The sequence below is a fragment of the Pelophylax lessonae genome, assembly GCF_965119305.1.
Source record: "Pelophylax lessonae genome assembly, chromosome: 10".
NCBI classification, from domain to species: Eukaryota; Metazoa; Chordata; class Amphibia; order Anura; family Ranidae; genus Pelophylax; species Pelophylax lessonae.
The window spans coordinates 183,395,084-183,407,832 of NC_138777.1; the positions used below are offsets into that span (position 1 = coordinate 183,395,084).

Consider the following 12,749-nt stretch of genomic DNA (forward strand, 5'->3'; position numbering starts at 1 on the left):
ATGTAAAAAGGGCCTCATTATTTACGACTTAAAGAAAAACAAAAAAAGACATTTGCTTAAAAGAACATGAACTTTCTGTCACCCCAAAACAAAATGGATGTTAGGCTGCTCAGCATTTCTATATGTATAACATAATACGTATGGCCTTTATATAATTCCATTTTTAGTCCTAATAGTTCTGACAGGGTTCTGCTCCACCATCTTTGTCCTCTTCAGTTGGTTGCCTTTCCCAGGTGCAGGCAGCCAGTAAAGATGAAGTGTTTCTTTGGACCACCCCCAGGTTGGTCTGTGTTCCTGATCAATCCTGCAGCTTCTTGGGAGATGGGTTGACTTCAACCTATCTCCTTAGGCCTAGGTCCAGTTGTAAACCAGGGGTTGAAAGATTTTCCACTCTAGCTGTGGTGAAACTACAAATCCCATGAGATACTGAAAGACACAGCCATGATGGGATTTCCAGTCTTACCACAGCTGGCATGCGTAATATGTATTAACCCAGCTACTTGTAGTCTCTATCTATTATAAGGTCTATCTCTATTATAAGGCCGGCCACAGATGGATTAAAATTCAGCCAGTTCAGCAGGAACTTGACAAATTTCAATCCATCTATTGGCAGACTGGTTGTATTGAAGTCGATGTTTCACTTTATTTGTTAAAAAAGGAGTATGCATTATATATATATATATATATACACATACACTTATTTATTTTTGAGGTGGGGGAGGGAATCTTGGGTGAGTTCCCACATTTTCTTTCCAGGACTTGATCCCTGATTAGATCCCCAAGCCAAACATGACTTAGTACTTGGTAGAGAAACCCTTGTTGCAAGCACAGAGGTAAGACGTTTCTTGTAGTTGGTGACCAGGTATTTTTGTACACTATTCTTTACAGATCTTCTCTAAATCCTTAAGGTTTCTTGGCTGTCTCTTCGCAACTCAAAGTTTCAGGAGAGCCACTCCTTTGTTGCGTTGGTGGTATGTTTTGGGTCATTGTCATGCTGGAAGACCCATCCATGACCCATCTACAGTGTTCTGGCTGAGGGAAGAAGGTTCTCATCCAAGGTTTTACAATACATGGCCCCGTCCATTGGCCCCTCTATGCGTCAGCCTGTACCTATAGCAGAGAAACAGCCCCAAAGCATCATGTTTCCACCTCTGTGCTTGACTATAGAAATGGTGTTCTTAGTGTCATAGTCAGCATTTTCTTCCTCCAAACACGGCGAGTCGAGTTAATGCCAAAGAGACCAATTTTGGTCTCATTTGACCACAGCACTTTCTCCCAATCCTTCTCTGAATCATTTAGATGTTCATTGGCATGACTGTACATGTTCTTGAGGAGGGGTACTCGCAGTGTTTGGAGGAAGAAAAATGCTGACTATGACCCTAAAAACACCATCACTACAGTCAAGCACAGAGGTGGAAACATTATGCTTTGGGGCTGTTTCTCTGCTAAAGGTGCAGACCAACTATGCCGCATTGAGGGGCCAATAAACGGGCCATGTATTGCAAAATCTTGGATAAGAACCTTTTTCCCTTAGCCAGAACACTGTAGATGGGTCATGGATGGGTCTTCCAGCATGACAATGATCCAATACATACCACCAAGGCAACAAAGGAGTGGCTCAAGAAGAAGCACATTAAGGTCATAGAGTGGCATAGCCAATCTCCAGACCTTAATCCTATAGAAAATGTATGGAGGGAGCTAAAACTTCAAGTTGCCAAGAGACAGCCTAGAAACCTTAAGGATTTAGAAAAGATCTGTAAAGAAGAGTGGACCAAAATCCTTCCTGAGATGTGTGCAAACCTGGTCACCAACTATAAGAAACATCTTACCTCTGTTCCTGCCAACAAGGATTTATCCAGCAAGTACTAAGTAATGTTTTGTTTGGGGATCAAATACTTACTTTACTCACCGAACTGCAACTCAATTTTTAACATTTGTTTTATGTGTTTTTTTTCCCTGGATTTTTAGTTGATATTCTGTCTCGATCATTTAAAATACACCTATGATAAAAATTATAGATCCTTCATTTTTTTGTAAGTGGTCAAACTTACAAAATCTGCAGGGGATCAAATAATTATTTCCCCCCACTGTAAATATCTGGTGTAGCGCCAAAACTATCTGTGATAATGATCAAATCATAATCCTATTCATGTGACAATAAAAAATGTGGAAAACTCAAAAAAATATTTTTAGTAGACACTGATAAATTTAATCCAAGCAATGTCCAGAAAAGTCAGTGTATTATGTAGTTCACAGAGATATATAAAAATATGAAGATATTCAATCTGGTGCAGATTTGTAAGTGAAGATGCATTAAAAATTTGGTGCTGCAGCACTTTTTTTTAATGGGAGGACATACTGGTATACCTACATTTTGTATATCATGCAGTATATGACTGGGCCATCACTAAGTTATGTTGTAATATAAAAATGAAAAATTGCTCTCAAGTCACATTACCCCTATCTAACATCACTCACATTCTTTGAATTGTTACAGGCATCAGAAGAGGAAGAAATTGTGGATCTCATGCTCATGAAAATTTGTAGTTTTCTTGGTTTGAAGCACAAGAAGATGTGAACGGAAAGATGGCATCAAGCACCTTAAAGATATAAATGTGTATATTAAAGTGTGAATCTACCCACTTGGCAAACGGATTGTTTCACAATAGGACAGTAAGATATTTAGACAAAGAATATGCCCTATGTCCCTAATGCAGGTCTTGGAGTCTAACACTATAATCTGACCAAGAACATTACAATCTAATTGTGCAATCTCCTCTCCTTTCCATTTGCAAATAATTATGTAGTGATGAATGCTATTTACAGTACTTGATGACTCGCTAGCTTACAGTATTAAAGAGGAGCTACACTCCACCATAACCATGTACCTGTATGGATAATACATTGTGAGGAGCGGTTGTGTCCGTGCATCTACTTCCTCCCAATAGACCCAAAATAATGGGTGAAGTTCTGTTTTGATTCACTTTGTCATAATGAAGGCGGAGTCACTCAAAGTATTGTATTTAGCGACCATTGCATTTATCATAGGCATTCTTAATTTACAACAAAGATGTATGAAGATACTGTATGTACATGTGTTTGTTTTCTCTTTCAGTGTTCAGTGGTGAACTTTGCTTTTCAATTTGCTGAGCCACCTTTTCACTGTGAAATGTCAGCAGTTAATAGCTGGAATAAATACTTTTCACAAGTCCCAGCAAATTACCATGACAATGAATATCTCGCTGTTGTACCTAGAAACTGTTTGAAGGAAATATTTGCATTGCCCATAGCAACACATGCAGATTTCTGGTTAATAGGACCACACAGGACTTCGCTACTTCATCTGTATAAATCAGTCCCATTATGATATATATATGCGCCCCATGCAGTTGCTATACAGCAGAGCTCAGAGAGAGGGGGAGGGGGAGCAGCACAAGTAGCCAATACAGCTGTGAAGTATGTATTTCATTTGTGTATTTAGCTGTTTACCTGGAGTTCAACTTTAAATATCATAGTAAAAAAGACTATATTTTTATGTTTAGTAATGTAAAGTTTGGGGGTATTAACTTTAAATATACATCTGCTAACAATAAAGTCAGTGTATTGCATCAACCTGAAACCAGTGTGCTTTTATTTATTTTTTGCCTTCACAATTTTTTTAAATTTCCCCAAGCAATCATATTGTAATGTGCATGGCCAGGATACCTAAAAGCCCAAATCAGGGCAAAACTTGTTTTCTCCCATGGCGTGGGGCTATACCTGCACTGCACGAGTTAACTGCTCAATTTGTCTAGGGGTGAGCAGAAAGCGTATACTCACCCAATCTTTCAATCCTCCGGAAAAAAGGTGCTCCCCCCACAGTCTAGTGGTGGATTGTTCCTAGTCTGTTGAGCCTGCTCTGGGCATGATGACATCAGGAATAGTCCACTATTCAAGACCTCTGGAGCGCAGGGTTGCTGGATCAGTCTTAAGCTGGGAGGATCGGAGGATCAGGTAAGTATATCTCTGCTCTCCTTTGCTCCTAAAACAATGAGCAGTTAACCCACTGCAGTGGAAAGATTTTTTTACCTTGAGTTGGGCTTTAAAGCCTGTACAATTAGAGAAACCCCACTATAGTATATGTTCATTAGGTGTTCCCATTTGCACAGAATTTCTAAAAATAAATAGATAAACTAACTATTTAAATATATATCTCTTACCTTTTAGGTGTTTCTTAGAAGAAGGTGTTGTCAGACTGCAAACATTTCTGAAGTCTTTGAGTTCAGGGTGCGTCTGTTCAAATAGAAAGACTAGCCATATATGGATGCAAATTGGCTGGTTCAGCAGGGACTGATCAAATTTCAATCCATGTATGGTCACTGTGGTTAGACGGAGGCCGGTCTACCAATTGACTTCTGTTCAGCCGCCTTGTCAAATAAAAGGTGCTCGATCAGCACTGCGGGCAATAGGCTGTAGTGCTGATCTGGGTGTTCTAACAGCGGGGAAGTCTCACCCACTGTCAGAATACAATGGCACAGCGGGAAGAATTCCCCTATCCACCCCAAATGTGTAAGGGAATGAGTTTAGTTTTTCGTTCAGCCAAAACTAAACCATGTATGGCCAAATTGCAAGAATGAAGGTATTTTATTACATACAGTATACATGAGATTTTAACCTTTAGAGGAAGTAGTCTGTGTAACAAAGTCAAATAATACCGTTCGTGCAATACCTCTATCCAGTATCAAGACAAGGTCATGTAAAGCCTAGGGCAAACATGCCAAAATGCCTCCCCCCCAAAAAAATTGGCACTAACCTGCATGTTCCCCCTAAGCAGAAAATCTCCCCTTCCTCCCAGTACAAATCCACCCCCCTGCTGGAATCCCCCCTCCTGGCACGAATCTTTTCTCCCCCATCTCAAATCTTCTCTCTTCCCATATGCCCCAAGCACAAATCCCCCCCCCCACCAAATGTTCCCTTTGAGCACAAATCCCCCCCCCCACACTTCAAATCTCCCCCTCTTAGCACATATACCCCCCAATGTTCCCTACTGGCATAAATCCTCCCCCCAAAAATACATTTCTGTTCTTAGCACAAATCCTCCCACCCTCCCCCCTACCAAATTACCTTTTTTTAGCACAAATCCTTCTTCACCCATCCCCCCTCCCGACACAAATCCCTCAAATCACCACTCCTAGCACACCTTCCCAAATTTCCCCACTTAGAACAATTCTACTCCCTGACTACCCCCCCCCCCCCAATCTCCTTGTGGTGCCCCCCCCCCCCTCACATGATATCACAGTGCCCGGGGCAGCCGCCCCTCCTTCCCAGCCCTGCCTCTATCTTTAGTGTGACCTTGAGTTTGCAATGCATGCTGAATTTGTAGATATTGAAAAAATAATTTATTTCTGAAATGGAATTCTCCACTCAATTGCTGGAATGAATAAAGGGATCTTGTAAATTTAGCTGTGCTACTCAATACCAGCCTTCTGCCATTGATAAAAAGGTGAGAGTTTGGCCACTTCTAAAAGATACTCACTAAACCATAGAAGACTATATTTAGTAAGACTGTTATTCCCAATAAATGTTTAACAGCGTTCTAAACTTGTCAAATCCCAAAAGTTGGGAATCTGGGTAAAATCTACATAAAATCAGAATGAAATGATGAGTGCTGAAAAAAAACTTTCAAAACGAAATAGGTTAATTTGAAACCGGACAGTAATACAATTGGGTATAAAAAGAGCATCTTAGAGAGTCAAAGTGTCCCAGAAGTAAAGATGGGCAGAGATTCACCAATCTGTGGCAAGCTGCGTCTAAACATTGTTGAACAAATTCATAATAATGGTTAAGGAAAGTTCAGTCTTGGACCTTTGTCTCAAGCTATGGTATGGTGGTCGTTGTTGCTTCTTCAGGTGGTGGTAGGGAAGGCCTCCGGACAGTTGTGCATGAATACAGAAAGAAAAGGGTTTATGTTAGAATACAGTTATGGGGGGGGGGGGGTTAAGATTGTTGCAGTTGTGTGGCCATTAAGGTTTATTTCTTATAAGGACTATAATGTTAACAGGTAAAGCTCAGATTAAAGCAGTAGGCTGGTTGAGGGATGTAAAATATAATAAGACCTGGATTTACAGGGATACTCTTTTTTCATTGGTTGTTAAATATGGTTCTGTGGGTTCCCACCTGACTCTTGAAGCTGAATCAGGAGGAATGTCATAATTGACAAAAAAAATGATATGACTGGTGTCTTAGTTAGATTATCTAACATTATAGTCCTTATAAGAAATAAACCTAAAAGATGCCAGGATCCCGCCATCGATGTTGGAGTTCCACTCTTCCAAGGCAGAGGAGTGAGTAAACATCGTTGCACATGCACTCATGGCCCGGATGTGAGTTCTCAGCGACACCAGGATTTCTATGACTTTTCAGTCTCAAGTCTATGTTGATGTGTTTATAAGAACAGATAAAGAGTTTAGTTGTGTTCAAGAAAAGAAGTGGAGGCCGCAGTGGTGGTGGGGGGGGGGGGGGGTTGGACCTTCTGGGCTTTTGTGGGTGGGTACAAAATTTTAAGTTCAAAGTTATGAACTTCAGGGGGAAATGTAATAGAATTATTGAATTCTAATGTTTTTTTTTTTTGACCTGAAATGGACATTATTCTGATTATTAATATGACTAACAGTGAAATGCTGTGTAGACATTCTGATACATAAAATGGATGCCACACACAGCTGTGTAAATTCTTCTTTTCTGAAACCATATGGTTGCTAGGTGGGGGTCGGTTTCACTAGGGGTGTTAAATGTGTTAAAAGTGAGGTGGGGGGGGGGGGTTGAGGAGCAGGAAATACCTGACCATAAATGCTGTATTCTGTGAAAACCCTCTCTCCCCCCCCCCACTCTTAAAGGAAGTGTCTCTCCCCCCCCCCCCACTCTTAACCACTTAAGCCCCGGAAGATTTTACCCCCATTCCGACCAGGGGGTATTTTGCGATTCGGCACTGCGTGAATTAAACGCACAATTGCGCGGTCGTGCGACGCTGTACCTAAACGAATTTGACGTCCTTTTTTTCCCACAAACAGAGCTTTCTTTTGGTGGTATTTGATCACCTGTGCGATTTTTTGATCACGCGCTATAAACAAAAAAAGAGCGTCAATTTTGCAAAAATAGCAATATTTTTCACATTTTTTTATATGAAATTCCCCCAAAAAAAATGTAAAAATCAAAATTTTTAAACATTTTCGGCCAATTTGTTTTATGCTACCTATGTTTGGTAAAAAAAATCGCAAAAAGCGTATTTTGATTGGTTTGCGCAAAAGTTATCGCGTTTACTAACAAAGGGAAAGATTTTTGTCATTTTTGTTGTTTTTTTTTTTAACGCGTAATGGCGGCGATCTGCGATTTTTTTTGCGGTACTGCGACATTGCGGCGGACAGATCGGACCCTTGACTGACATTTTTGACACTTTTGGGGTTACCAGTGACATTTCTACAGTAATCAGTGCTATACATATGCACTGTTACTGTAAAAATACACTGGTAGTGAAGGGGTTAACTTTATTTGGAAGGGAGGGGCTGTGTGTGTCCCTAGGGGCGTGGTTTCTACTGTGATTGGCTGTGGCTCTAGCTGTAAGGACACTGATCAACGGATCTACATACCAGATCCGTTTTATCAGTGTCTTTGCAGCGAGGAGAATGACAGGCAGTTTGTTTACACAAGCTGCCTGACATTCTCCCTCTCCCCCGCCGATCGCCGAGTGACCGGCGGACATCGGGTCCGCTGGTCACACGCGCGGGGGGGTCCGTGACCACGCGGGAGCGGGAGCGCGCCCCCGGGGGCGCGCGCTCGCTCCCTAGACCCTCACAAGCAAGCAACGTAGCCCTACGTTAGTTTGCCTGTGAGGGGCTGACCGCCGACGTAGATAGTCGTGCGGCGGTCGGCAAGTGGTTAAAGGAAGTGTCTTTACCTTGGTGAGTGGTTATGGGGCAATAAAAAGGCCAGCTGGGGTCTCATTCTCTCTCTTCCTGCTCTTCCAACTTTTTGGACAAGATGGTAACCTAAGGTACAGCTTCTCTGTGTGAGATGACGCCTATGTCTTGTGTATTGTTCTGTGTAACTTTGTCCATTTGCAACACTATTTGTAAAGATCACTGTTTTTAAGATTTTATCATCTATGTCATAATTTATTCATCTAAAGTTTCTTTTCTGTAAAATAAATTAGATCTTTATTTTTTAGCAGTTATCATAGACAAAAAAGGTTATAATCACTTATTAGATCTTCCAAGAAATATGTGTACGCAATATACCTAAAGCATTAGACCCCTGAGCATATTAGGTGAAATAAAGAATTTACTGCTCACTCAGATTGGCACTCTCTCGCCATCTAGTAAAAAAAAAACAGAAACACATTGCAAAACATCAAAAAAAAACGTTTCAGTCCATAGATTTAAAAAATGCAGGTGAAAGACTTGCCAGTTTCCTACAGCACAGCCTACCTGACTAAAGGCCCGTACACACGTACCGATCGTCGGCATACAAACGTCGGTGGACGAAGGATCTGCCGATTGTACGCGTGTTAGTATGGTGCCTCCGACAGATGTCTGCGCACAATCCGCGGACAAAAGTCTTTCGTGCAAACATGAAAATATTTGTATGCCGACACCAGAACGGACGATTGTTCGCCTGTCAGTACACAATTCGGCCGACAGACCGCAGATTTGCAAGACTGGGCATGCTCAGAAAATAGAAAACACAGGGAAAGTTAACCATTACATGACATCACTTCTGCAGTCGGCGGACAAAATTCTTGTGCTGTCCTTGTGCTGTCTTTGCACTTTTCAGCAGACACCGACATCCCGGGGAGAAAAGAGGAACATTTGTAAGCCGACCATCGGTACGTGTGTACGGGGCTTAACTAACTCAATTACATAGTCTCTGTAACCCAGAGTCCAGGGGGCCTTGATTCAATGAGAACATTCTTTGGTGGATGTTTGAGTTCAGCAGACACACTTTAATAGGAACATTCTTGTTGGCTCTGTCACACCAAGTCAAACAGGCACTTTACTTTTAGTCACTTGTTTCAACACTGGTGTGACAGAGCCAACAAGAATCTAAATCCAACAGTGTTGAAACAAGTGACTAAAAGTAAAGTGCCTGTTGGACTTTGGTGTGACAGAGCCAACAAGAATCTAAATCCAACAAAGTCCAACAGGCATTTTCCTTATATCAACTTGTTCCAGATTCTTACTGTCGTGTTGCAAACAACAGGCAACACAAATAACTGAAAAATGGCTCAGCCCTTTCTCCAGGAGGCTGAGGCTGTTCTTTTCGCACATGGTTGGTAAACGTACTGGCAATTCAGAGCCACAAGCCAGCATGTTACCTTTCAGGGCACTTCCTGTAACTGCTGGTATCAAGAGCACACTCCAGCAGTAGACAGCGCAACAGGAGTGTCCCCGCAGCAAACTTTCTCAGATAAGGAACAGCTTCGGGTGAGACAGATACAGCTTCAAAACTGAAATAACATAGCTGTATTCCACGCTGACTTAAACACAGAAATTCAAAGACTTGATACATCACCAGTAGTATCGTGGATCAGGTAGGTAGTTGAATAGGCTTCCCAGAAGATCCAATAGTGGTGATGTAATGTCTCACATCAGCTTGATTAGGCCTTCTTATAATGACACAGTCATGGTATATGTGGCGACCATAGTCCCAGGTTTTCAGCAAGTTAGTGTACTTCTCTGCTTGTCTAGGCGATAACTCAGTTATTTTACTGTACACAGGAATTCTCAAGTATTCTCTTATAGCGGTATCAATCCATTGCGCCTGTCTGTCTTGGATTTCAGCCACCAGAGCCTCTGGCACATATGGGTACAGGTAGCCATACTCCTCAGCCACTTTCTTCATCACAATTCTCTGTAGTTTGGACAATTTTGACAGGTTTCTAGGGTCTCCACAACCAGGCAGCACTGGCTTGTCTGGAGCACACTTGACAGGGTATCCTGCAACCTTGTCTGGTTTTTGAGAAACACTTGCAGAACCAGACACATGGGGTGCAGGTATAGGCAGGTCAGGCCTGATACTGGAGGTCAGGCCTGATTGGAAAAAAGCCAACGTGGTACCAATATTTAAAAAGGGGCCGAGATATATCCCGGGTAATTATAGGCCGGTCAGCCTAACATCTGTAGTCTGTAAGATCTTGGAGGGGATGTTAAGGGACCACATACAAGACTTTAGTAATGAAAACTGTATTATTAGTAGTAATCAGCATGGATTCATGAAAAATTATTCTTGCCAAACCAATCTATTAACCTTCTATGATGAAGTGAGCTGCCACCTAGATAAAGGTAAGCCTGTGGATGTGGTGTACCTGGACTTCGCAAAGGCCTTTGACACCGTTCCCCACAAACGCTTACTGTTCAAACTAAGGAAGGTAGGTATGGACCATAAGGTGAGTACCTGGATAGAGAACTGGCTCCAGGGGAGGTTGCAAAGGGTGGTGATTAATGGGGAGTACTCAGATTGGGCGGGTGTGGAAAGCGGGGTCCCCCAGGGTTCTGTCCTGGGGCCAATCCTGTTTAATTTATTCATAAATGATCTAGAGGAGGGGATATCGAGGAAAATCTCAGTATTTGCGGATGATACTAAACTAAGCATGCCAATATCTTCTAGACAGGATGTGGAAACCTTACAAGCGGACCTGAACAAAATAATGGGGTGGGCAACTACATGGCAGATGAGGTTTAATGTTGAAAAATGTAAAGTAATGCACCTGGGTGCCAGAAACCAGAAAGCAAGCTACTCATTGGGGGGGGGGGGGGACCTCTGTGTGAGTCTAGGATGGAAAAGGACCTGGGGGTACTGGTAGACAACAGGCTTGGCAGTGGCAGGCAATGCCAAGCCGCTGCAAGCAAAGCCAACAGAATACTGGGATGTATAAAAAAGGGGATTCACTCCAGAAATAAAGAGATTATTCTCCCACTATACAAGACTCTGGTCCGGCCACATCTGGAGTATGCTGTCCAGTTCTGGGCACCAGTCCTCAGGAAGGATGTGCTGGAACTGGAGAAAGTCCAGAGAAGGGCAACAAAAATAATTAGGGGAATGGAGGACATCAGCTATGAGGAAAGACTACAAGCACTGAACTTATTCTCTCTGGAGAAGAGACGATTGAGGGGGGATATGATATCAATGTACAAATATTGTACTGGAAACCCTAGCATATGGAAAAACCTATTCAGAAAAAGAAAATACAATAAGACGCGTGGTCACTCACTAAAACTAGAGGAAAGGCGGTTTAACCTTAAAATACGCAGGGGGTTCTTCACTGTAAGAGCAGTAAGGATGTGGAATTCTCTTCCGCAAACAGTTGTATCAGCAGGGAGCATCGATAGTTTCAAAAAACTATTAGATGGGCACCTTAAAGACCACAACATACAGGGGTATACAATGTGTGGTTAACAGTAGACACACACACACACACATCATAGGTTGAACTGGACGGACTGATGTCTTTTTTCAACCTCACTAACTATGTAACTATGTAATGATAGGTGAGAGAACATCCTCCTTTGTAGGCTCAACTTGCGGTTCAATATCACTATCAGACCATCTTTCACAAAAAGACACCGTGTCAGAGAACAATTCAGAAATTCTGTCAGACATGATATCAGAGTCTGACTCTGTAGGAAATTCTTCAGCCGGGAGCAGATTAGGCCAGGAAGATGCAGTCTCTCCTGACTCTACTCCCAAAGTAGCTACAGGTTTCACAGTCCTGACAGGCACACCACCCTCACTCACATCAGGCTTACCCGGTTCAGGTGGCTTCTCCTCAGATGATCCCATCAGTAAAGCAAGCAGGTGACCTTGACCGCGGCTGCAGGAGGTCACCGAGATGTCCGGCATTGGAGCGGTCACTGTAATTGAAGGAGCAGCAGCAACTTCAGCAGGTAGAGCAACGGTAGTAGTGACCACTGGAGCTGGTCCGGAATCAGCGGTTACAACACATTTGAGCCAGTCCACTTGCAGCACCCGGGGTGATAAGGCTGGCGAGACTACCTCCAGCAGCAATTCCCCGCAGCTTCCACAGGTGATCCAGGGCCAAATATTAGTAGCCAGTCCTGAAGACTTCACACATGTCAGACCGATCGCTTTGTAGCCTCCCGCCGTGTACAGCACCAGGTTCCCTTTAGGAGTGTACCGCATCCCCGGTGTCTTCTCACTCTCTCAGTACCTGTAGCAAGGACGACCCCGCACACAGCCGCGGTTTAATCTTCTCTGCATGGGAACAGTGACCCCCTCCCCCTGCCAAGGGATTGGTCCGTCTGCTCAGCGGGAACTTCAGTGCCCGCCTCTTTTTCCTCTGCGGCGCGCCAAAAACTCTTCTGGAGTCTGTCTTAACCCCTTCACCACTGGCGTAAAGTGACAAAAGACCAGGCTGACACTCTCCCAAAAGCAAAAAGACAATTAGGTTCTTCCCCACATGGTTGAAGAGGACAAAAACACAGTCTCTGAGGCACAAAGGATGTTACTTGCCACTCTCCCATGGAGCCAAACGGTGATTCCTGTGTAGTTTCAGTCCGCTGCTAGGGGCGACCACCACAAAAATACCGCCAAGCCCCACGTTGGGCGCCAGATGTAGCGGACCCCCCAAACCTCCTAGGGCCTGGTGGTGACCCCCCAGAGGCAGAGAGGGCCTACATACCTCCTTTGGGTGTGGATTGTTAGGCATGGTGGGTAATGAACAAGTAAAGAAATGATGGGCGCCAGTCACTTTTATG

The 12,749-nt window shown here is 43.2% G+C and overlaps 1 protein-coding gene across 1 annotated transcript in view; it reads left to right on the plus strand.

Moving 5' to 3' along the window:
* The window catches only part of LOC309566016 (polycystin-1-like protein 2), a gene marked incomplete at its 5' end in the record, with an annotated part of 162,574 nt that extends 159,923 nt beyond the window's left edge, over window positions 1-2,651 (plus strand). The window contains one exon of the mRNA XM_082271035.1: window positions 2,498-2,651. Coding sequence (XP_082127161.1) covers window positions 2,498-2,578 — 81 coding nt within the window. The 3' untranslated portion in view covers window positions 2,579-2,651. The remainder of the gene's footprint in view (window positions 1-2,497) is intronic.
* Window positions 2,652-12,749: the final 10,098 nt, after the last annotated feature.